A 21,978-nucleotide genomic window follows, 5' to 3' on the forward strand; every position below is an offset into this window, starting at 1 on the left:
CAAATAATTAAATCATAGAGTTAAGTGACCTCTTCATATGACAACACATCCTTTTACTGGCTCTCATTGAAGGGAGAAACTGAAAGAGATAAACCAAAGGAAAACAATTAAGAACAGTGATTTAATACTGTTCCTATATCAAACTTTGCACTTTAGAGCCACCAGCATTTGATTTGAAATGTTTCAATACAGGCAATCCTCTCTTTTTCAGGAAAACAGTGTAAACAGTGCCCCCTCAATCTTTACTTCACATGTACCACAAATACTTTTAATGGTGTGCTGGCTGCGCACGTGCAGGTTTAACTGCCATGAGGTGGATCAAATGTCACTCTCCTGAACATTAAACTCATATCAGTTTTCCTGCTACCTTTCATAACACCTGGATTTCAGCCATCGGGACTCTAAAACTTCTAAAAGTTCCCTCATAAGAATTTGTAACTAATTAAGTCTTTCACTCAGTGGCAATGTTGCAACCACACTGTCTAATCAACAAGGGTGTAAAGCAGGTCAATATGTTTGAGTCAATGTTAAAAAGTTATCAACAAAATGATAACACACGAAAGGGCAAGCTTATACTTTAAATTCTGAGGTTAGTAAGGGAATCATTTTGAACAGACACCTGTTTATATTAGTAGCATTCACCTGTTAAATGAACATTTCCAGAGCTTTCAGCTTCCAGGCTCCTCCTCTGTGGAACCTGCTCCCAGTTTAGATTCAGGAGACAGACTCCCTCTCTAAGTTTGAGACCAGGCTTAAACGCTCCTTTTTAAGTTTATTGTCAGGGCTGGTGACCCTAAATCCTCCCTTAGTTATGCTGCAATGGGTCTAGGCTGAGTGTTTCTTCTTCACTCACATTGTTTCATTCACTATGTGTTTGTACACCACTCTGCATTTAATCATTAGTTATTATTAATCTCTGGCTCTCTTCCACAACGTGTCTTTGTCCTAATCAGAGGATGGTGCTTTGGTAAAGAGGCAGCAAACCAACAGAAAACTTCAACTTGGAGGGTGTTTCAATGATTTGGCACCATGCCATCTAGGTGAACAGCAGAATCAACTTCACAGTTTTGTCAGTCAGCATGATATCAGCACAGCCTTTTTGTTTTTTCAGTTTGTTTGTTTGTTGATTGTTATGCATGTGTCTTATTTGCTAAAATGCCACATGGCATAATGTGGTCAAGGTCAGGAACTATAATATAGTCCCGTTTGTATGATGTTTTATTACACTGTCACAATTGTTTATTGTTTTATGATTGTTTATCTGTGAGCACGGAGAGTGTGTTGCGTGCCGAGGCTTTCTTGTCGCAATAGCATCTAGCCTTTTTAGATTTTCAAAAACAACAACCCTTTCACACATTAAACAGACTTTACTCTGCCGGCTCCTCAGTATAGCCATTGTATTTCCAATTATATAAAAGTACTCAGGTTACTGCTCAGTAAATCCACACATGCAAGGAAATGGATGTCATGTGTCTTGCATCCTGGATGCTCTATGCAGGTTCTATACTCACATAAAAAGTATTTCCAGTAGTGAAAATACATCTGGCACAGACAATGTCCCCTTTTTTTTGCTACTAGTGAGAAAGTGAATCTTTCCAACTTTGGTTCTTTTGTGAAAATGTCTCTGTCAGTCCATTCCCAGTGTCAAAGGGCCGGTGTTCTGTATCAGGGTGACAATTCCTCACCCTGTTTTCAGAAAACAAAAAGTCTTTGGATAAGAGAAAATATGTGAGACCACAGTGGCAGACTTCCCAACAGTTTACAAAAATATTCTAGTTCCAGTTACAATAGGGCTGGTAATTAATAGTCATTCAAGTTCAAGGAAGGTGAGGAGAGTAGTCACACCTCAAGAGTCCTTTACAAGTATAAATATCTGCTCTTCAAGTGTCAGTAATCTTGAAACTGCCAGGTTTCTGCATTTTGTCTTCTAACCATGTCTGAAGGCTAAAACATATTTTTTCTTTAGAGCCACAGAGGACTATGGAATGAAAAGCCTGCTGTCTAAGTTTCAGTAGAGATAACAGATAATGCCACAAAAATGTCATTTTATGAAAAACTGAAGATTTGTCTGCCAATGATGAGAGTTGATTTTTGTTTTTTGTTGCTTTTTTCTTGCACAGTAATTTTACACTTCACTTCAGTGGCTGCTAACTTGTAATTGTTTCAGCATGTCCTATTGCAAAAGAGTTGAAATGCAGTTCATGTGAAAGGTCAATGACATCATTATTCAGACTTTAGGACAATAAGGCTTGTTCACTATAGTGTAAGTCAAACATTCCCACTGTTAAGTTGGCTGTTGTGCAGAGAAAATGTCTAAAGTGTTTTGACTGTCGATGGATGGATGGATGGATGGATGGATGGATGGATGGATGGATGGATGGATGGATGGATAGGGTGCCATTGTTGTTTTTGCTGAATCTACAATCCTGATTAGTTAGTTACTTACAGAAATTTATTTTTTAAGACAAAGCGATGTTTACACAAAGGTAAAATTCCACATAACTGTTCTAGTATGTGTGGGTTTACGTGCCACCACTCTCACTTGTAGGTTATAGGTAAACTGGAATAAAGGGCAGGCTCTCATTATATAGATAGTTTTCTGTTATTTAAAGAACATAAAGCACACACAAAGCAAATAAGGACCTTTGCCCTTATTGATAATCAGTATATGCTTTGCCACCATGACTTGCAACTCCTACTGACTGCTAGAGTTTGACATTTAACCCATTAGTGTTCAACAGTGAAATTTCATGGATTAATTTAAAGTGACTAAAACGCTTGCTCGGCTGAACAAATACGTAGAGGCTAGACTGAAGTAGTTTTTTTTTACAACATCCTTTTTGTTACTTATCATTCAAACAAACACAGGTGCAAACAGACACACGCATGCATGCAAACAGTCAGGAACAAAGTATTGTTCAGTTTTTCTTGTTCACTCAGGAATAAAGTAAACCAGGCTTTATGGACCACAAAGAACACAACCACAATTATTTGATGTCTTATTATAGCTGGATAATCATGGGAGCCTGCACCTCTTGTAACTAACAACTAAAATGAGATACAATACAAAAAAGGCTGCAAATTGAACTGCAGTTATATCACGAGCAAGGATTTCACTGGATTTAACAGATTTGGATTTAAGGCGTGCAATGAAATGAATACCACATATAGTCTTGTATTTTTATCAGTCAAACACAAATACATGATTTTGTCACATAGTGCAGCCACATGTTGTGTCAGTACCCACTGGAAATTTTGTGTTTAAACCCCTAACAAGAAAACAAAAACACACAGAAACAGTTTTCAGTCATTTAGGATCGAACAAACAATAATCATTTTTAAAAAGCCTTCAGACTAAATGACTGCAACTTAAGACTTCTCCAAACAGGGTGCCTACATTCTGGATTGGAACTTGTTTCTACTGAAGAAATTATTTATTTAAAGATGGTCAACAATGTGGCCAGTAGGGAACCCCTCCAACCCACTAAGACCTCCTCCCTTTCCCTTTAACCCCTTCTTTTTTATGTAATAACAAAATCACTGCACTGAAAGTTATAAAAGTATGTGTGTAACCCTGAATCGATTCATAATTTCCTTGTGAAAACTGCAGACACAGCGAGCCACAGCACATTCCAGGACATGGGAATTTGTTGCTGTGACTTTATTCCAGATATTGTACTCTTGTTCTCTATAAATCTTACCGCTCTAACAAATATTTAGCACTATGGTTATTCAAATCAGCCTCAAGCAAGTTGTAACCAAAGGTAAAATTCCTTACATATGTTGTTTCTTTGATAATATCAAACCCCTCCAAGAAGAAGGGTGTTGGTGTCCTATTACACTTGGCTTCGCACGCCATCAGTCTCATTACAATGGCTCAAGGTTTGCGTGTCTGGAGGAGAGAGAAAAAAAGAACTCCCTTTAGCCCACATGTGCCGGGGGGTTTTTTTTTCAGGGGAGGGGAGAAGGAACATCCAAAGTAAATAAAGATGACTCCGCTCAAACTGGCAGGCATTACATGCAGTGTGTGACTTTCTGATCTTACTAGAGTTTGGCGGTGGATACGATTATAATTGCTGTTAAATCACCTGCCATACAGGTTAGCATGATAAATGTGTTGAGTGTAAGCGGACTTCACAGGACACAAAAGAATGATTAACAGGAGATGGAACTGTGCATGCTAGACTTCCCCCACTTCCCTCCCATAGGAATCCCTTCCCCGCCTGTCTTCCTGTTGTGTAATAGGCCAAGCCCAAATGCAGCCTGAACTTCCTGCAGAATTTAAGCACACACACACCCTCCACTTGCCCAAATACATAAAGCCTCCACTACGTCTCACACCAAACCAGCTTGCAGTACAGAGAGGAGGCAATGAGCAATGGGGTGTGGTTTCCTACTCTGGGGCTGCTGGCCATGCTATGCTGCTTCAGCATGGGGCCGGTTCAAGGGGGGAAGGTGCTGGTTGTGCCTGTGGATGGAAGCCACTGGCTCAGCATGAAGATATTGGTGAAGGAACTCATCCGCAGGGGCCATGAAGTCGTAGTGCTGGTGCCAGAAAGCAGCCTGTTGATCCAAGGCTCAGAGAGCTTCAGGACAGAGATTTACAAAGTGCCTTACACCAAAGCTGAACTGGATGGATCTTTCAACATCTTCCAGAATGAAGTCTTCCTCAAACCCGCAGAATTTGAAGATTTGATAGTGAATTTGAGGCGACTGGTCAACTTTACTTCACTCCAGGTGAAAGGTTGTGAGAGTTTGCTGGACAATAAGCCTTTGATGAATCGACTGAGGGAGCAGGGTTTTGATCTTGTGCTTACAGACCCCTTCCTTCCTTGCGGGTCTGTCCTGGCTCATATGTTTTCCATTCCAGCTGTTTATTTCCTTCGTGGGCTTCCATGTGAGCTGGATATGAAGGCTAACAAGTGTCCTTCTCCTCCTTCCTATGTTCCAGTGTTTTTCTCTGGAAATAGAAACTCGATGACTTTCCCAGAGAGAGTAAAAAACTTTGTAATGTATGGTGTGCAGTCCTACATTTGCACAATACTCTATCCTCACTTTGATGATCTAGTCAGCAGGTATATAGGAGAGATTTCAACTTATCAAGAACTTGTCAGCCACGGGGCTATCTGGCTTCTCAGATATGACTTTACCTTTGAATGGCCCAGACCTCTCATGGCAAACATGGTGTTAATTGGAGGGATCAACTGTGCAAAGAGGGCTCCCCTGCCAGCGGTGAGTATGTGAATATATGAACGCAAGTGTAAACAAGCACATGTCACGTCTGGATGTAATCAAGCCAAATCACATATGCTCAGAGCTTACTGAAAAGCAGAGAATCAGCAGTCATTAGTTTTATATGGAAGAGGAGGTCAGAAACTTTTCTAACAACAACTAACATGAACTGCTTAGTGAAGTGATCATTCACATTAATGCTTGCTAAAGGGTTCTGGGACTACAAGAGATCTGTTAGTTTCAGAAATAGAGATGCAAATTATTTTTGACAGTTTTACCAAGAAATGAGTTATGATACTAAGGCACAACTGGTTTTTCTGCTCTTCTGGAAAACAAAGAAAATAAATGCAGATTCCCGAACAGTGGCCAGAATAGTCTAGGAAGAGAAGTGAGAGGCAGTGTTATGTCAACAGAGATCAAAAGCTGTACAGAACCAAACGGTTTGTTTATACACAAACAAGGAGGCTACAATACACAAACTGGTAATCAAATGAATTCTTTTTAGTATATTTTAAAATAATGCATAAAAGCTGTTGGAAAAATGTCTTTGTTTTAGATTTTTTGTCTGTTTTTTTCCTCCCCTCTCTGCAGGACTTGGAAGACTTTGTGAATGGTTCAGGAGATGACGGCTTCATTGTGTTTAGCATGGGTTCAGTGGTGTCCACCATGCCTGAAGAGAAAGCAAAGCACTTCTTAGACGCTTTTCGAAAAATACCTCAAAGGGTAATGATAACCTGAGTAGCTCACTGTACATCAATGGAATCGATTCACTTTTTTATACTTCTGTTTAGGATAAAGCTGGTTAATACACAAGATTCAGCCACACGAGCCACACAAACATTTACACAATACCCAGAGATTTTCACACTGTGCAATGAGGCCAAATGTCTAATCGGATTAAAGTGCAGGACTTTGTCCTCTGCCTTGCCTTGCTCTAAACATACAAAACCCTCCATTTATTACTTATGTACTCTGCACAATGAACAGAGATGGTTTTATTTGTGTTTCAGGTTGTGTGGAGATACACTGGTGCACTACCTGATGATATACCCAAGAATGTCAGAGTTATGAAGTGGTTACCTCAAAATGATCTCCTAGGTATGCATAGTTAAGTGAGAAAATTATGGTGTGCTGCTGTAATATCACACTGTTAAGGTTCAAAATATTGGGGATGGAGACAAGAGAAAAAACCACAATAACAACACTGGTCCGGCCGGGTTGAGTCAAACGATGATTTAATGATCACACACGTGGGAGATGGACACTGATGCAGACAGCCTCAAAATCTCAAAATGGTGGAGCATTGCTCAAACTTTTATAACCTCTGGTGCCTCCACCTTATCATAAAAAGCCTAAACATTCACATGCTCTCTCTCACACAGCGCCTAAGCTACGACCTTGGCTCCCTGTTTATCTGCTCCTGCTGAAATGGGGCAGAAAACTCCAGCACACTCTGTTCTCTTCTACTCAGACAAATTAGACAATAACCTTCTGCGAACAGTATTTCTTATAACTCAGCAATATAATGCATCATAAAACAATATCATTCATTCACAACAAGTCAGCAATTTAATGTAATGCAAATCAGTTTAACTAATGCAATAGTTATCAGCTTCTTCTAATTCAGGAGAATAATGCAAACTAAAACTACATAATAATTCACAATCTTTAATTAGGGGTATAACATGGCATAAAATAATATCATAATTTTACAATTCCCCCTGATGAGGTCATTAGAATAATGACCTCACAAACACCCTGTAGCCCAGTGTGGCCGGGTTCATCTCTTCTCACTCCTGAGGTCCTTTGTCCCCCTGAGGGGCAAACCATATGTAAGATGACCTCTGTGTTTGCGCAAGTCAGGTGCAAGACAAACTATTACTACAAGGATAGCAGGTCCAGATGACACTCCCCTGTTCTCCCACAGCTTTATTTGGTGTTCCCTGATACCATTCAGACGTAGACTAGAACCTCTGTCCGAAGAGCTCTTAACCTTTATTTTATTGCTGCAGCTACCAGTGTCGTCCAGTTGGGTGATCCTCTGCTCTTAATTCCTCAACCTTAGGGGTTAGACAACCCTTCAGTCGTAACACAGATCAGGGGATTATTCTGCTCCGATTTCAAACAACGATCTGTGTATTCTCCAGAAAAAGGAACAGGAAGGTGTCCCCTTTTTGCCCAAAAGCCTCTCGAACTTCGTTGGTCTGGTGTTCCCGGATTTCCGCCAACCCCTTCATGGTTATTGCTGTATTTATGGGATTCATCCTTTTGTGGTGACTAGCTGGAGCCCAAACGCCATGACCCTTGGACCCAGTTGATGTCTCGGCAGTCACTGTGTCTGACTCTGCTACGGAGGATCCTCGCATCTCTGTGACCTCGTCTGGTGTCTGTTCCTTTCTCTGTAAGAGACAGAAAACCAAAACACCTCTCTTCCTAACCCTAATAATCTAATGTTATTATCTACTGACCTTCTAGTGATTCAGAATTGGTCTAAAACATTCAGAATGTCCCAGGGACTTATTCTAATCATATCTTATGTGTGTGTAAGCATGTTTGCATTTAGCCCTCCGCACTCAAGGCGTTTCTTACACTTTATCAGTCCGGACAGTCACGCCGAACGAAGCTTCTGACCTTCAAAAGGCCAAGTGCCAACTCGTTATAAGCACATTTGCAAGGTGTGTCTGAAAATTATTGAAACCCCTCTTTTTAACAAAAGACAAAAAATTAACAAATCTTCTAAACGCTATTCAGTTCATTTCAATGAGTAATGATTAAACATGAAAGTGATAGTTTATGCTTTTTCACTGATTCTCTAAAAGGTCCGTCTTCTCGGACCGCTATTAGCTTAAGCTTTACCATTCCTAAATTATTAAAGACACAAATGAAGTTATAAAATGTTCAAATAATCCTGGTTTGATGTTAAAGCTCAACCTTCCCCCCCTTTTTTGACACATTCCAATGTGTCAAATCAACGGAGCTAGAACATTCAAAAAAAAATTAGGCAGCTACAAAGTTTCCCAGACTCTTAAGGTGATCCGCGTGTAACGTTCTGACTCAGGTATTTAATATTTTAATGAATCTCGTTTAATTAACTGCCACTATTTAAACTAACCTTAAAGACATAATTTAAGAAAAGATCACAAAGAATAACATGATATCAGTGTTTTGTAAGCGCGTGCGGCCTTCTATGCTCGAAGCCTTTCCCCTCAATAGATCAGTCAGACATTCGCGCTGACTGTAGCTTTTAACCCTTATTAACTTGAGCACAACTCTACAATGAGCAACAAGTTGCAATATGTATAAAAATGATCATGGTTACACCTGCAATGAAAAATTATATCATTATCCTAACACCTGTAAATGGAAGATTCATCAGATGTTATAACAATCACAGGAACACAGATGTTAGTATAAGGTCAAAAGCTTCAATAAATGATCATCGATGCAATGCTTGTTGCATGATTCTCATACAATAATAATGCTGACATTGAAAATAACAGTATAACACCCCCTTTTGTCCCGTTTCACTTGACCCCTAAACGTTTATAAATGCCTCTTTTATTCTTGATTTTATTTCCTCCTTTTCTCCCCTTACTGACCACAGCAGGGGGATCTTAGTTTTGAATCAGCCATGAATCCAGCTCACCTGATTCATCAGTGAGCTCCACCATCACTGGCGTCTGACAGGGTGGTGCTGCATACTCTTCCTTCAATGTCACTATTTTCAACCTGTTAATTAAAGTGTTTAAACCTGAAGTCGACTACGTCCACAACAAGTCAATACAGCTGTAAATGAGGCCAATTATCAATCTATTACCAATCAATAACAACAGATAACTTCTATTTTATGCATGCTTTTAATCAACCACTCACCCAGAGGATCTCCAATCCCAGGAAATGCCTTCTCCTCCTTTAATGAGTCTGTCCTCCTTCCATGCCCTGGTAACTGGTCCATCCAGAGCCATATGATCTCAAATATACATACGACAAGCCAAACCACACCTTGGTCACACCAACCCCTTCCCACCCCCAAGATGTCCAATGCCATCCTAGTATGGACTGTCAAAAGTGGCTTTAACGCTGACTGTTCTGACAATCAATTTTATAACGTTCCTGGTCAGATTTGCCAATCTCTGCACCAGAGTTTTAAACGTTTCGCCATTTTCATTAGGTTTTATCTTTTATTTAGTTTCGACTCCAGATTTTCAATTTTTTGCCAGTTGTAATTAGTTTTTACCAATTCTTTGCTAGTTTAGTTTAGTTTTTATTTTCTGAAAATCCTTAGTTTCAATTTAGTTTTATTTGTGTTTTGCAAAAGTTAAGTGTAACAAAATCTCAGTTGCATCATATCAGTCATGCTCTTCTAATTATCCTTGGGTGTTGAGACTAATAGCTATTAACTCTTGCCGCACCGAGTGTTCCTAATTTTGGTTGAAGTCAATTGATAACCTTTTGAAGGCGATTGTTTCACACCTTTATTTAGATGTCTCAGTCCTGTTATCTCGGGATGCATCACGCTGCCTTATCTGGGGTTAGCTATTTTCTTGGGATGCGAGTTAAGTGGGTGAGCTCTTCAACGAGGGGGAGTGTGCTCCCCCTGATGAGGTCTTCTAGGTAAGCTAGGTTAACCTTCTTGTGTGAGCTTTTCAAGTGCACTTTTAAAGTTTGTGGGATTTTTTGTTTTATAAATGTCCCTCAAGACCCCCTGATGACCCAGTAATTCATTTTTGCGCACTGTAGTACACATTTAGTTTTTTGCTTGTAGCTCTCATACTCTACTTGCCACTCCTCTAAGTCCTGATGTTTCTTAGAGAGGACAACAGAACCTTTAAAATTATATCACATGTGTGGGGGTGTGGCCTTGCCAATTGTTTTTCCCACCTTTTCAAAATGGCTGGCGTGCCCACAAGCACATTTTATGGAAGAAAGAAAGGTAAGCTTGATATTTACAATTAAAATGTTTTGTTAAACTCAGATTTTTATTTTATTCAAAAAATAAACATCTAGTAAATAATTTCAGGGGTCTTTAAGAATTAGGCTCATTTACTTTCACAGGGAACATGACTAATTTATTAATGTGTGCTCTACACATTGGGACTTTATATTTATATTTATTTCACTTTTTCCTAATACCCAACTTTTGACAAAGGCGGAGAGAATTCTTAACACAATTATTAAGGGAGATTCAAACATAGATTTTTCAAAATATGAGAGGGTCAGGACCCACTAAAAGCCACACAAAGATTATCGAGATGCAGTGGCAGATGTAATAGAGAAAGACACAGGGCCACCTGAAATCTGTCGTCCTATCTGGTGCAAAACCAACATGTAGTAGAATCTGGAATTTTGATTTTGAGTTAAAAATAAAATATGGGTAAAATGCAGAAATCTTTTCCAGTAAAGTAAAAAAAAATAAGTGTCGCAATTATAGTTGAATCCATAACACCTAATTGTTTCTACGAGATCACGTCGTTGCTGAAAGTTATCAGTGATCTCAATGTGTGAAAAGAACTCACAGTATCTGGGGTTTAAGCTCCTCTTGGCTGAGAAACCTGGGACAAACATGTGAACAAGACCTGAATAATACCAGTAATGAAGACTTCTCTCCAAAGATCAATAAAAGGAAGCCCCAATCTGATGAGAGTCTAGCAAAATATGGTTCACTCCACTTGCCTGAAATGGTTAGCAGTCCAAGGCATTTCAGTTGTAGAATGATTGGGTACAACAATGAAACAGATGTGAGATGAGGGAAGTGCCAAATGTTCCTTTGTGTCTCCAAATAAAATCAGTACTTCCTCAGATATCCTAAATAAATTGACTTTTGTGAAATAGACAGTTCAGTGCCATCACTTATTCCTAAATCAATAGTTTACAGTTAGTGAAGTGTCAGTGACTTCTGGGTTGGTCCCTGATCTTCATCTTATGAGATTGTTATTTTAATAACACTTGATTCATTTAAAAGAAAAAAGAAAAAAAAGAAAAAAAAGAAAAAACGAAAATATTTTCTCCCTGTTTTTTCTTATTCTCTGGGTCTCAGGAGGACATTACGTCCCTCTCCACTACAAGACTCTTGTTATGTCTACAAAACATATTAAAATCATCCTCAATTCTATTCTGGCGCTGTTTCCCGACTTTTCCTGACCTGATTCTGCGCGTGAACGGAGCAGCAACACAGACGACTCGACTAACGTACTACCTTAATTTCACTATAGCAGGGCACGCACACATCAATGCAACCAAACACATTTTGCTATAAATCTAGTTAATTTTAGTTAGTTTTGTGAACATTCAGTACAGTTTTAGTTAGTATTTCTTTTTTTTTTTTTTTTTGATTTTATTACCGTTAACGCAAATTTTTTCCACTTCTACTTTTCGTTATTTCATTTGTTGTCTTTAATAATAATAATCTCCTCTGCACCCTTGAATAAACACCATTAACATGATCAACCTTTTGCTGCTTGTTACTTCACCATCTTATTGAATCAAATACTTCATGCTTATGTGGTTTGCGACATTATATTTATCTAAATCTCCACTTTGTGTCTAAATGTTTGAAGAATTTTTGAGGGTCAAATTTTAAGAATTTGACCATAGTGAAAGTTATGGCATTATCACCCCCTTTGGGGATTACCTGTTTCCAGTTTTGATGATATTCCTCCCCGTTCTTTATTTTTTCAAGTACCCCTCTTCGGTGGCGAGAAACTGTTGGTGTGATCAAGCGGGTTCTGTAAAAACAAAAGCTCAGGACAGAACAGTCACCAGTCATGTACTTCATTCAAAATTAACAAATATTAAGCTTCATATTGATCCTCTGAGTGTAATGGTACATTTTAATTTGCACTTCTAAAAACAATATTTTCTTTATTTTACTCTTGTTCTTGTGCAGCACCACCCCTCAGCACATGCCCCTGTTATTTTATCTTACTTTTAAATTGTTGACTACTTCAAGAGAGCGCCCAAAAGACGGGGACCAGTGTTTATCATTACATATCTCCATTTTGAGTGTGGCTGTCTATCATTCCCCTCTTATTCATAAACCTCGGTGGCGGGTTTTTTGTTTGTTTGTTTTTTTCTAAAATTAATTGACTCTCTATAGTGACCCACTATGGTTAATAATAACATGCTCAGTCATGAGTGGGATCAAACCTTTTCTTCACTTTAGCATTTAATATTCCCAACAATATAATGTAATACCTTAATTAAAACACAGCTACTAAAACACAATTTCCTTAATGCAAACATCAGTAGCTCAAAATTAGCAACCAAAGGGTTCAGTCTGCAGTTCACACTGCTGTGAAGCTACAGCTCTTTAGTCTCTGTCATTCTTCTGTTCTTGCAGACAAAACAAAGCAAAACAAAACATCCACCCTTCTTTTACAGGCTGGGTGAATTGTCTGTGGACATTCAATAATCCTAAAGTCAGCACCGTTTTTGTCTCAGTATCAAGTCAGTTAAACTTTTAGTCGTCAGTCCATGACTTTTAGTCGTCAGTCATATGCATACATCCACACACATTCATACCAAAAGTTGCTGATAATGGAGTCTCACGCGCAGCCTATTCGAGGCTCCATCACCAGCAAGATGACGTCATCATTTTAAAGGAAACAGCTCCTTGTTTGTTTTTCCTTCTTTGGACTGGATTGACTCGCTGCAATCCTTTTAGGCTTCAGGATCAGTGTCCCATATAAGTGAATTTTCTCCCAAGCCCATTATAATCATGGAGAAAAAAATACTTTGCGACTGTTTTCAATAAGAATATTTTATAACACTTTAAAGTTCAATCTCTCAGGCCTGGATTAAAGAGCTGATTTGTTAAATCAGGAACTCACAAAATACCAAAATATCACCACCGGTGGATCACACCTCTCAGATGTTCTTATCTCAGTGCACTGTAACAAAAGCAAACCCAGACGTAACCAATTAAACACTCATATAATAACAGATACTGGGGCCCATTACAAACATGCCCAAGCATAAAACCATCCTTTTCTCTCTCTTAGAGAAAGAAAACAATCCAAACCTCACTGATAGAATCAACCTAGTGTCAAACAAAACCCAAAGATCAACCAAAACTCCTTTTTGCACCAACAAAACATGTTGGATTTACTTGACTCAATAGTGGACACTAGTTACACACCAACTCTTTACCTTGGCAAAAACGTAAACAACTAAGTTGAATCAACACAACCTTTTCATAATCTCTTCGAAATAAAACTCACACCATTCATTCATCATTTTCGCTCTGTACCACTGCTCCTTGTTAAACTGTGTGAAGCACAGTAAACAATTCAGTGGAGGCTTTGAGCCATAAACAGACATCACGCACAGACATTGTTTTCATTATCAAAGTGCTTCAGACCATGTCCTCTAAATCTACACAAATGCCCTCTGCGTGGCATGAAATACATTTAAGCAATAAATAATCAATCAGTTCTTGCTGTTGTAACCAACTCCGTATTTGGATGTTTGTGTGCAGCATTTGTTAGTAAAGCATTCTTCATTGCATCAGCGTGTGTGTGTGTGGATCACTTCTCAGTTCATTGAATCAACATTTTAATTTGTGTGTGTGTGTGTGTCATTTCTCCCTCAATCAACGAGTGCATATGTTCATATGTATGTTTCTTTTCACTCTGAGTCGGTGCATGTAGATGTGTGTGTTTGTGTGGGTGTTTGTGTTCATCACTTTCCTGTTGTAGTGTTCTGGGTAAACCACGGCCTGAAGCGTGCCCTGGGTCCTGCCCTCCTCCTTTTCAGTCTGTTTGCATCCATTGGTGCTGCTGCTCAGAGTTCTGTCCATACTGGTTCTGGCCCCAATTGAGGCAGTCCTTTTCTCCAGTGTCCAGCATCTTCTCCTTATTTCGCTCCTCCTTAACTTGACCCTTTTGCTTCGGTCTTCCTTCAGGGTTTTGATACGCAGCTCAATTGTCTGGATGTCCGTTTGTTGCTTGCAGAAGTGCGACTGCTGTCCGTTTGTTTGCAGGTGGAACGGCTGACATCCAGAAGGTGTATAGGAGAGTCTGCAGCTTCCACCTCCCCAGTGGAAGACCTCAATCTTTGTTCTGTTAGTTTAACACAGGCCTCAAGGCTCTCTGGGATCCCTTCTTGCACTCTCAAGCCCACGGCTGAGGTCGTAGTCGTGGTCCCATTCCACGGGAATGGAGTCCATGGTTGTTTGGGTGTCTCGGCCCGAGCGTTCAGTCCGGAGCTGGGCAGCCCAGGACGCTGAGCGATCGGAGGACGGCAGAGGCGACAGGAAGCCATCCCCCTAACGTTCGCTCCATAGCAGACCGGACAAATCACACTGCTCATCTAGCTCCAGGATGCTCCGGCCTGATTTCAAGTCCGGTGTCTAGGACTCCAAGCCTGATGGGTTCGATTTTCAGCTAGCTCCTCCTGGGCCATGCTCAGTTTCTGCTCTGATGCCTCGAGGTCTTATTGAGGGCAGAAACCTCAGAGTCTTTTCCGTAGAAATCAGATTTAAGTCCATTGATGTTTTCCTTGCTTTGCTCCACGGCCTTTTGCGGCTCTGCTGTTCGGCTCTTCTCAGAGGTCAGCTCCTGGCCGAGCCCCGACACCTGTGCCTTCAGCTTATTTTCTCCTGGTGTTTTGTCCATTCTGAGGTGACCTCAGTTACTCCTCCTGTCCCTGGCACGCCCTTTTTGCTGCCCGATGGTCATTGTTGGTCCGTCACTGTCCTGCACAGTTTTAATGCAGAGTGGTTAAGGTCAGCATGGTTTTGCTCGGCCTCACTTTTCATCTGGGCTTAATGGGCGTCTCGTCACAGCTCTGTCAGCTGAAGCTGTCTTTTTCCATATGGCAAGAATGTAAAGAGTGTGTGAGAGGGGTGTGTCCAATCAGGCACAATGCTGGTGGCTTTGCGAGTGCCTCGTTTTCCAAATCCAGATGTTTATTTGTCACGTACACAGCAACAGAGAGAACAGTCTGTTGTTGGGATGGCTGAGGTCCTTCACCATCTTCCTGGCCTTGGTCCAGCACCGCCTGCTGTAGATTGAGTGCAGGTCAGGGTGCTCGGAGCGGATGGTGCGCTCAGCTGATTGCACAACCCTCTGTAGTGCTTGTCTGTCCGGCATGGTGCTGTTCCCGAACCAGACAGTGATATAGCTGCTCAGGATGCTCTCAATAGTTCCTTTATATAAGGTGGTCAGAATCGGTGGTGGGAGCCGGGCCTTTCTCAGTCTTCTCAGAAAGAAAAGACGCTGACAGAAATCTCCCCGTGTAGTGAAACGGGCCTTGGATTACCGCTCTCCGTCTCTGCTGCATGAGATCATTTTCCTGCAGCACTGTTGACATTTTCAAGTTGTCGTTGCGGGTTCAGCTGCTTTAGCATTTAGTCAGGGTCACATCAAAGATGGTAGAGGAGAGAGCAAAGATGGTAGAGGGGAGAGCAGGAGTCCAGGGTCAGCCTCGGCTTTTCCGGGCCGACAAAGCAGCCTGTAATCAAGCATAAAGAGAAAAAACAAAACAAAACAAAAACAAAAACAAACGAACAGGAAAATCATGTTGTATTGGCTGTGTTACTCAGAGAGGGGAAAAACAACGGGACCAGGCCCTGTGTCAGCCTTCTCTCCCCCTTTTTTTTTGTTTTTTCTCACCATATAATCCTCTCATAACTCACCAAGCTGACAGGACAACACAGGTACATGTTAAAATTCTTAAGATCATGTTTAAAGCACAAAAATGGAATTTTCTTTCATTCCGTAATCACTTGTATTAATCAATTAGAAGAAAACATGTCACAGTTTGACTTTTATTAACCACTAAATTTGTCGTGTTATCACTGGTTGTGATTTTTATTTTTTTTTTTTTTGAAGTTAAGTTGTTGTCCTGCAACCCAGAGGGTTTATTTGTTAGTAGTGGATAAACTTTATTGTGTAACGGCGGGTGTATGTTAAGTTTCACTGCTTTAAACTTGCTGGAAAATCTTCACGTGTTCATGGGTGTAAGCTGTTTCTTCATTGCGTGTATGTGCGTTTGTACATGGGCTAATTTAACGTTTTTTCTCAAACGAGGCATTTCTCTAGTACGTGCCTCTCTCTCACATTTCTCTGCTTGTGTGTGTTTTTGTTTCACCTTCTTGTTGTGATGCTCCAGGCGCCTTCCCAACCTCCACAAGTCTGTTGGCCGCAATTTTATGTGTTAAAACTTCTCTTAATTTCTCCTTTAATTCTCTGCTAGCTGCTGTCTTTTCCACAGCTGCTGATTCTTGCTGAGTTTGGTTTCCATTACTATAATTTTGCTTCGGCCGCCGTGCTTGTGGGGGCAGTTGGTCCAGCCCCATAGCCACCTGTATCAACACACTGAGAGATTTATTTAATATCATTTTCATTACTGTTAAATAGACTAGCAGGCAAGACGCCCACCTTTGCACTGCAGACTACATGCCAGTCTCCCAACACACTCCTCTCTGAGTTTCAGCTTTAAACTCCAACATCATTCACACCCCAGTCATTCAACACCTTATTTGTAGTATCATAATCAGCAAAATCAGCGTTTTACTTACAGGCATGTATCATTGTTTGCAAATCAAAATTATAAAACTCAAAAACACGCTAAACAGGAAGCAAAGTCCTCTGTGCGCGTCACAGCTCATTTGCATGTTCACACACCGTCTAAAAATAGCTCGCAGCGCTGCAGTGCGCTGTCGTCACACACAGGGTCACACAAAGCTCAGACAAAACTCTTCTATTTTATATTACAAAGACGTCTTGTATTTACAATCACTGACAGGCCTAACAGATTGAGCACCTAAGAAATTTCGACAAATTTAAAATAACGGGTCCAACCGAAGAAAGTTAACTTTTTTGTAATCAATTAAACAGTATCTGTTACTTCTGGAACAGTTTCTGACCTAATTTCTAAAATCCCTAACTCAATTTAACAGTATCCAAACAAGCACATGACACCGTTTAAAACGGTGAGGAGACTCGGTAACTCCTAGCTTATTTCGGGATGCCCTGTACCCCACAGTTAAACCAAAACTGAACTACCCCTGTTCGCCGACAGGTCAAGACCGCGCGTCCACGGCCAGGAGGGAGCGTAACCTCCGGGCTATGTGCTTCTTAGCATCTTCCAGTGCCGTCCTATAACAATTTTCACCTAACCGATTTTGAGAAATTTTACCATAACGGGTCTCACCGAAGAAAGATAACTTTTTTACGACCAATTCAACAGTCTCTGTTACTTCTGGAACAGTTTCTGACCTAATTTGTAAAACTATTAAACAGTATCTGTTACTTCTGGAACAGTTTCTGTCCTAATTTCCCTACCAAACTACCTGAGCCTTCAGCTCAACATCCAGGGACTCAAACCCAACATTATTACTTTCATATTTCTTCAACTTCATTAAACATTCTTAAGCAACTTTAACTGCATAACACACGGTGATTCTCATCAAAATCAAAACAGACACTCTACCAGTAATTTCAGTGAGTAGACTTTAATTTAGTCATATCCAATTTGGCACATTTTGGAAATCATTCAACAGGTAGTGCCTTACCTTTAGATAAGCCGGCTTTTGTCCACTCACATCAGACCACTGGCTCGTGCCTGTCCGTTCGACAACCTCGGACCGTCCAAACTTTTAAATTCCACCCCAATACCACAGGACGAGCCCCCAAAATGTTAAGGTTCAAAATATTGGGGATGGAGACAAGAGAAAAAACCACAATAACAACACTGGTCCGGCCGGGTTGAGTCAAACGATGATTTAATGATCACACACGTGGGAGATGGACACTGATGCAGACAGCCTCAAAATCTCAAAATGGTGGAGCATTGCTCAAACTTTTATAACCTCTGGTGCCTCCACCTTATCATAAAAAGCCTAAACATTCACATGCTCTCTCTCACACAGCGCCTAAGCTACGACCTTGGCTCCCTGTTTATCTGCTCCTGCTGAAATGGGGCAGAAAACTCCAGCACACTCTGTTCTCTTCTACTCAGACAAATTAGACAATAACCTTCTGCGAACAGTATTTCTTATAACTCAGCAATATAATGCATCATAAAACAATATCATTCATTCACAACAAGTCAGCAATTTAATGTAATGCAAATCAGTTTAACTAATGCAATAGTTATCAGCTTCTTCTAATTCAGGAGAATAATGCAAACTAAAACTACATAATAATTCACAATCTTTAATTAGGGGTATAACATGGCATAAAATAATATCATAATTTTACAACACCTTACAAGCTAAAAACATATGACACTGAGATGAAATTATCTACATGTGATTCATGGTTGATTTGACCTGTAACCGAGTTTGTGTCTGTGCTCCCTAGCCCATGCCAAGGCTAAAGTCTTCATCACTCATGGAGGCTCCCATGGTATCTATGAAGGTATCTGTAATGGTGTGCCCATGTTGATGTTTCCACTTTTTGGAGACCAGGGAGACAACGTGAATCGCTTGTTGGGCCGTGGCGCTGCTTTGAAACTCAGTATATACGACGTGACAACTGAACAGCTACTGGGTGCGCTAAAGAAACTTATCTATGACAAAAGGTGAGGAAACTGGTTATTGAATTGAAATGCACTGAAGAATGCAAAAAAAAAAATGGTGTTGAAATACTGTGATTAACATATTTATTGGACCCACATCATAAAAACAAGACTAAAATGACTAAATTTATATTTTTTATCGAGTTGGCACACTGGAAATTAATCAAGCATAACCTTCGACCACTAAAACTACTTTTCCTGTTAAGGAACGCAAGTTAATAACTTTAAACCTACATGGACGTGCTTGGTGAATCAGTAACTGGAAAACATTAAACCTTTAACAAAATATTACCTGTCCTCAGGTACAAAGCAAAGATGATGGAGCTTTCAGCGATACACCTAGACCGTCCCACTGAGCCTGTGGACCTAGCTGCGTTTTGGACCGAGTTTGTCATGAGACACAAAGGAGCTTCGCATCTCAGAGTGGGCGCTCATGATTTGAACTGGTTCCAGTACCACAGCTTGGATGTGCTGTCGTTTTTCGCCGTCATTCTCATAACAGTTGTGTGGATGACAGTGAAATGCTGCCGATTTTGTATCCGCAAGTGTTGCAGGAAAGGAACTGCAAAAAGAAAATGTGAATAGCGTTTATATTCATTTGCATTCTTTAATTTTTACATATTCAGTGACAAAGCTAATGGTTGAAACACTGCACTGAACTTTCAGCTGGATGTACTGTACGAGTGTTTTATGTGTGAAATCTCAGCCAAAGTGCTATTACCAGTGTTGGGTAAGTTACTTTAAAATAGTAACTTAGTTACATTACTAGTTACTGCTATCAAAAGTAACTCAGTTATTTCAAGTTACTTGTTACTTTCAAAGTAACTAGTTACTAGGGAAAGTAACTTTGCTTTTACTCAGAATTCTCTTGTTAATGTGTTGCTTCCGTAACTGGATACCCAGCAAGAGTGCCAGTCTTCTAGCTTGCTTACTTGCCACAAGTGCACTGTGCCACCTACCAATAGAAAGGAAAAAAATAATGTGTATATTTCCACGAGAGAAATCCCACGCCTGGACCGTCGTTGACCGCCGCCATGATTCTAGCCTACGTCACAGCGTCATGTGCGCTTTTTACATCCAACACGAAAACTGCAGTCGTGGTGCTTTCGATTGTACTATGAACTCGGAAATTCTGCCTTCTGAATAGGAAGATGTAGGTAACACCAGACTGCAGATGAGCTGCATACAGGGCTGGACTGGGACAAAAAATCGGCCCGGGCGTTTTGACTGACCGGCCCGCCATTATTGGAAAAATCATAAAGCCTTTGAATGAAAACAAACGCTGTTGTGACATTGATGTACACTGTTTTGATCTATCAATCGTTTGTTGTAAGATTCAGATAATTATTTTTTAAAAGCTAGACATTTTAAATGAGAATAAGAAAGAAAAGTATTTCTTTGTGCCCCCCTTTCCCTGTTAATGCCCTACCTGGACCCCTGGCAACACTTTGCTAGATCCACACCTGCACAGTTACCAGCTGTCAGCTACCTAAAAAAGGATCCTGGTGTTATTTGTCTCTCAGAAACAGTTCATAACTTCCCTTCAACTCATTCATGTCACCTAAAAGGTAAACCTGTTTCTCCATCACCTGTTCAGCTCTGATGATTCAGTAAGGACATCTCCTGGTTTCATCTTCATGTTTCCCTCTCACCACATATCCAAAACCGATATCATGACCAGCAGCTTTTACAGCTGTGGCTCCTGCAAACATCAGCTGATACTAGAAATTAATATTAGATAAATTCTAACAACAGCTGATCAAGCTTAAACGTGCTGCTGTTGTTTAGCGCGACATCCACTGGTTTCTTCTTTCTGGCACGAAGTGGGCGATAAACAAACAAGAGAGAAAAGACGATCAGCTGATCATTGATCAGTTTCATGATTGAAGTAGAAACGGGAGAGGGAGGGGGAGAGAATGAGAGAAGAAGAGGCAGCTGTGCAGCGTAAAGACACAGAATAACTCCAGCTTTGTGTGTTTTTCATGCTAGCTGAAGTACGGGGCAAACTGTGTTCCTTTTCACCTCAATACCAAACGAAAATATTACGAAACGCTCTCTGAATATGGAACAATTCGGGATGGTTGGCAACTCTAATAACTAACCTTATGAACAAAATAAAGTTTAACATCAGTAACATCATAGCACCCACCCAGCATGCTAGCTAGTACGCAGCTTAATGTAACTGACTGTAAAAAGTCAGCACAACGAAAATAAACTCCACCTAAACTTGGTTTATATCTGACCCAGATAGACTGCAGGTCACAACTTCTTACCTGAAGTTCAGTTCACCTGACACTCGGACAGGCGGCCGCTTCGGGTCTCTCCTCCTCCTGCCTCCCCTTTCCCTCATCCACCTGCTGGCCTCCACCACTTGCTAATATTACTGAATCTGTGGAAGCTCCGCGATAGCCTCCACACGAAGTAACAAATAACGAGCCTATCTAAATCCCAGTAACGTGTTCCTGATTTTGGCATAATAACTAGTTACCGTGCTCGTTACCACAATAATAACGTAGTTACTGTAACGCATTACTTAATAACGCGTTAGTCCCAACACTGGTTATTACTGACTTTAAGAAGTGAAATATAATGATGAATGACATAATTCCAGGCAAATAAATGATGCTTTTAAACAACTTATGTGTGGATTTAATTGTAATATTTCTGAAAATTTGAGAATGTTGTACATGGAACAATACTTTGAAGACTGAGGGACCCTTCATCAGTCATCAGTCATTCATCGGGATTGTTGAGTGATTGGATTACTAGTGCACTAAATGGCTGAAATTCTGTTCCTTGTTAGTAAGCAGAATCCCAACAACTAACAAGACAACATTTCTAGTGTTATTTACACTATGTATTTGTTAACTGGCATCTCTCCCAGAGAAATAACTCATATAAAAACTGAACTTATCCACTTGTTTAACAGAACAGCTGACTGAAAGAGCCTTTTTTTACTCTCCATATCAACATCTTGTAAGATTATTTCAAAAATAAACCATAAAACCTGGAGTTTTTACCTTTGAAAGGCAAACATATACTTTAGTTTTCAAGAATGTACCAAAGAGGCTGTGGCCACAAGTGGTCGCTGAGTGTTGCTCACTGTTAGGTGCAAAACAGTGTGACAGTAACCTCATCTTTAAACCACGATAATGAGAGTGCCCGCTGTTTTCACTCTGACTCCATCTCTTTGATTATAACTCAGGAGCCAAAAGATGTGTT

At 40.3% G+C, this 21,978-nt stretch overlaps 1 protein-coding gene across 1 annotated transcript; it reads left to right on the forward strand.

The window, feature by feature from the left end:
• Positions 1-4,308: 4,308 nt before the first annotated feature.
• Positions 4,309-20,344, forward strand: LOC146651413 (UDP-glucuronosyltransferase-like). Its single transcript, XM_085383683.1, has 5 exons — positions 4,309-5,232; positions 5,824-5,955; positions 6,243-6,330; positions 18,540-18,759; positions 19,059-20,344. Exons 1-5 carry the CDS (start codon positions 4,372-4,374, stop codon positions 19,339-19,341), a joined length of 1,584 nt encoding a protein of 527 aa, XP_085239809.1. The 5' UTR covers positions 4,309-4,371; the 3' UTR covers positions 19,342-20,344.
• The last annotated feature ends 1,634 nt before the right edge of the window (positions 20,345-21,978 follow it).

The sequence above is a fragment of the Rhamphochromis longiceps genome, linkage group LG16 (genome assembly GCF_057381845.1).
Source record: "Rhamphochromis longiceps isolate RC_006_pf linkage group LG16, R_longiceps_female_GT1.1, whole genome shotgun sequence".
NCBI lineage: Eukaryota > Metazoa > Chordata > Actinopteri > Cichliformes > Cichlidae > Rhamphochromis > Rhamphochromis longiceps.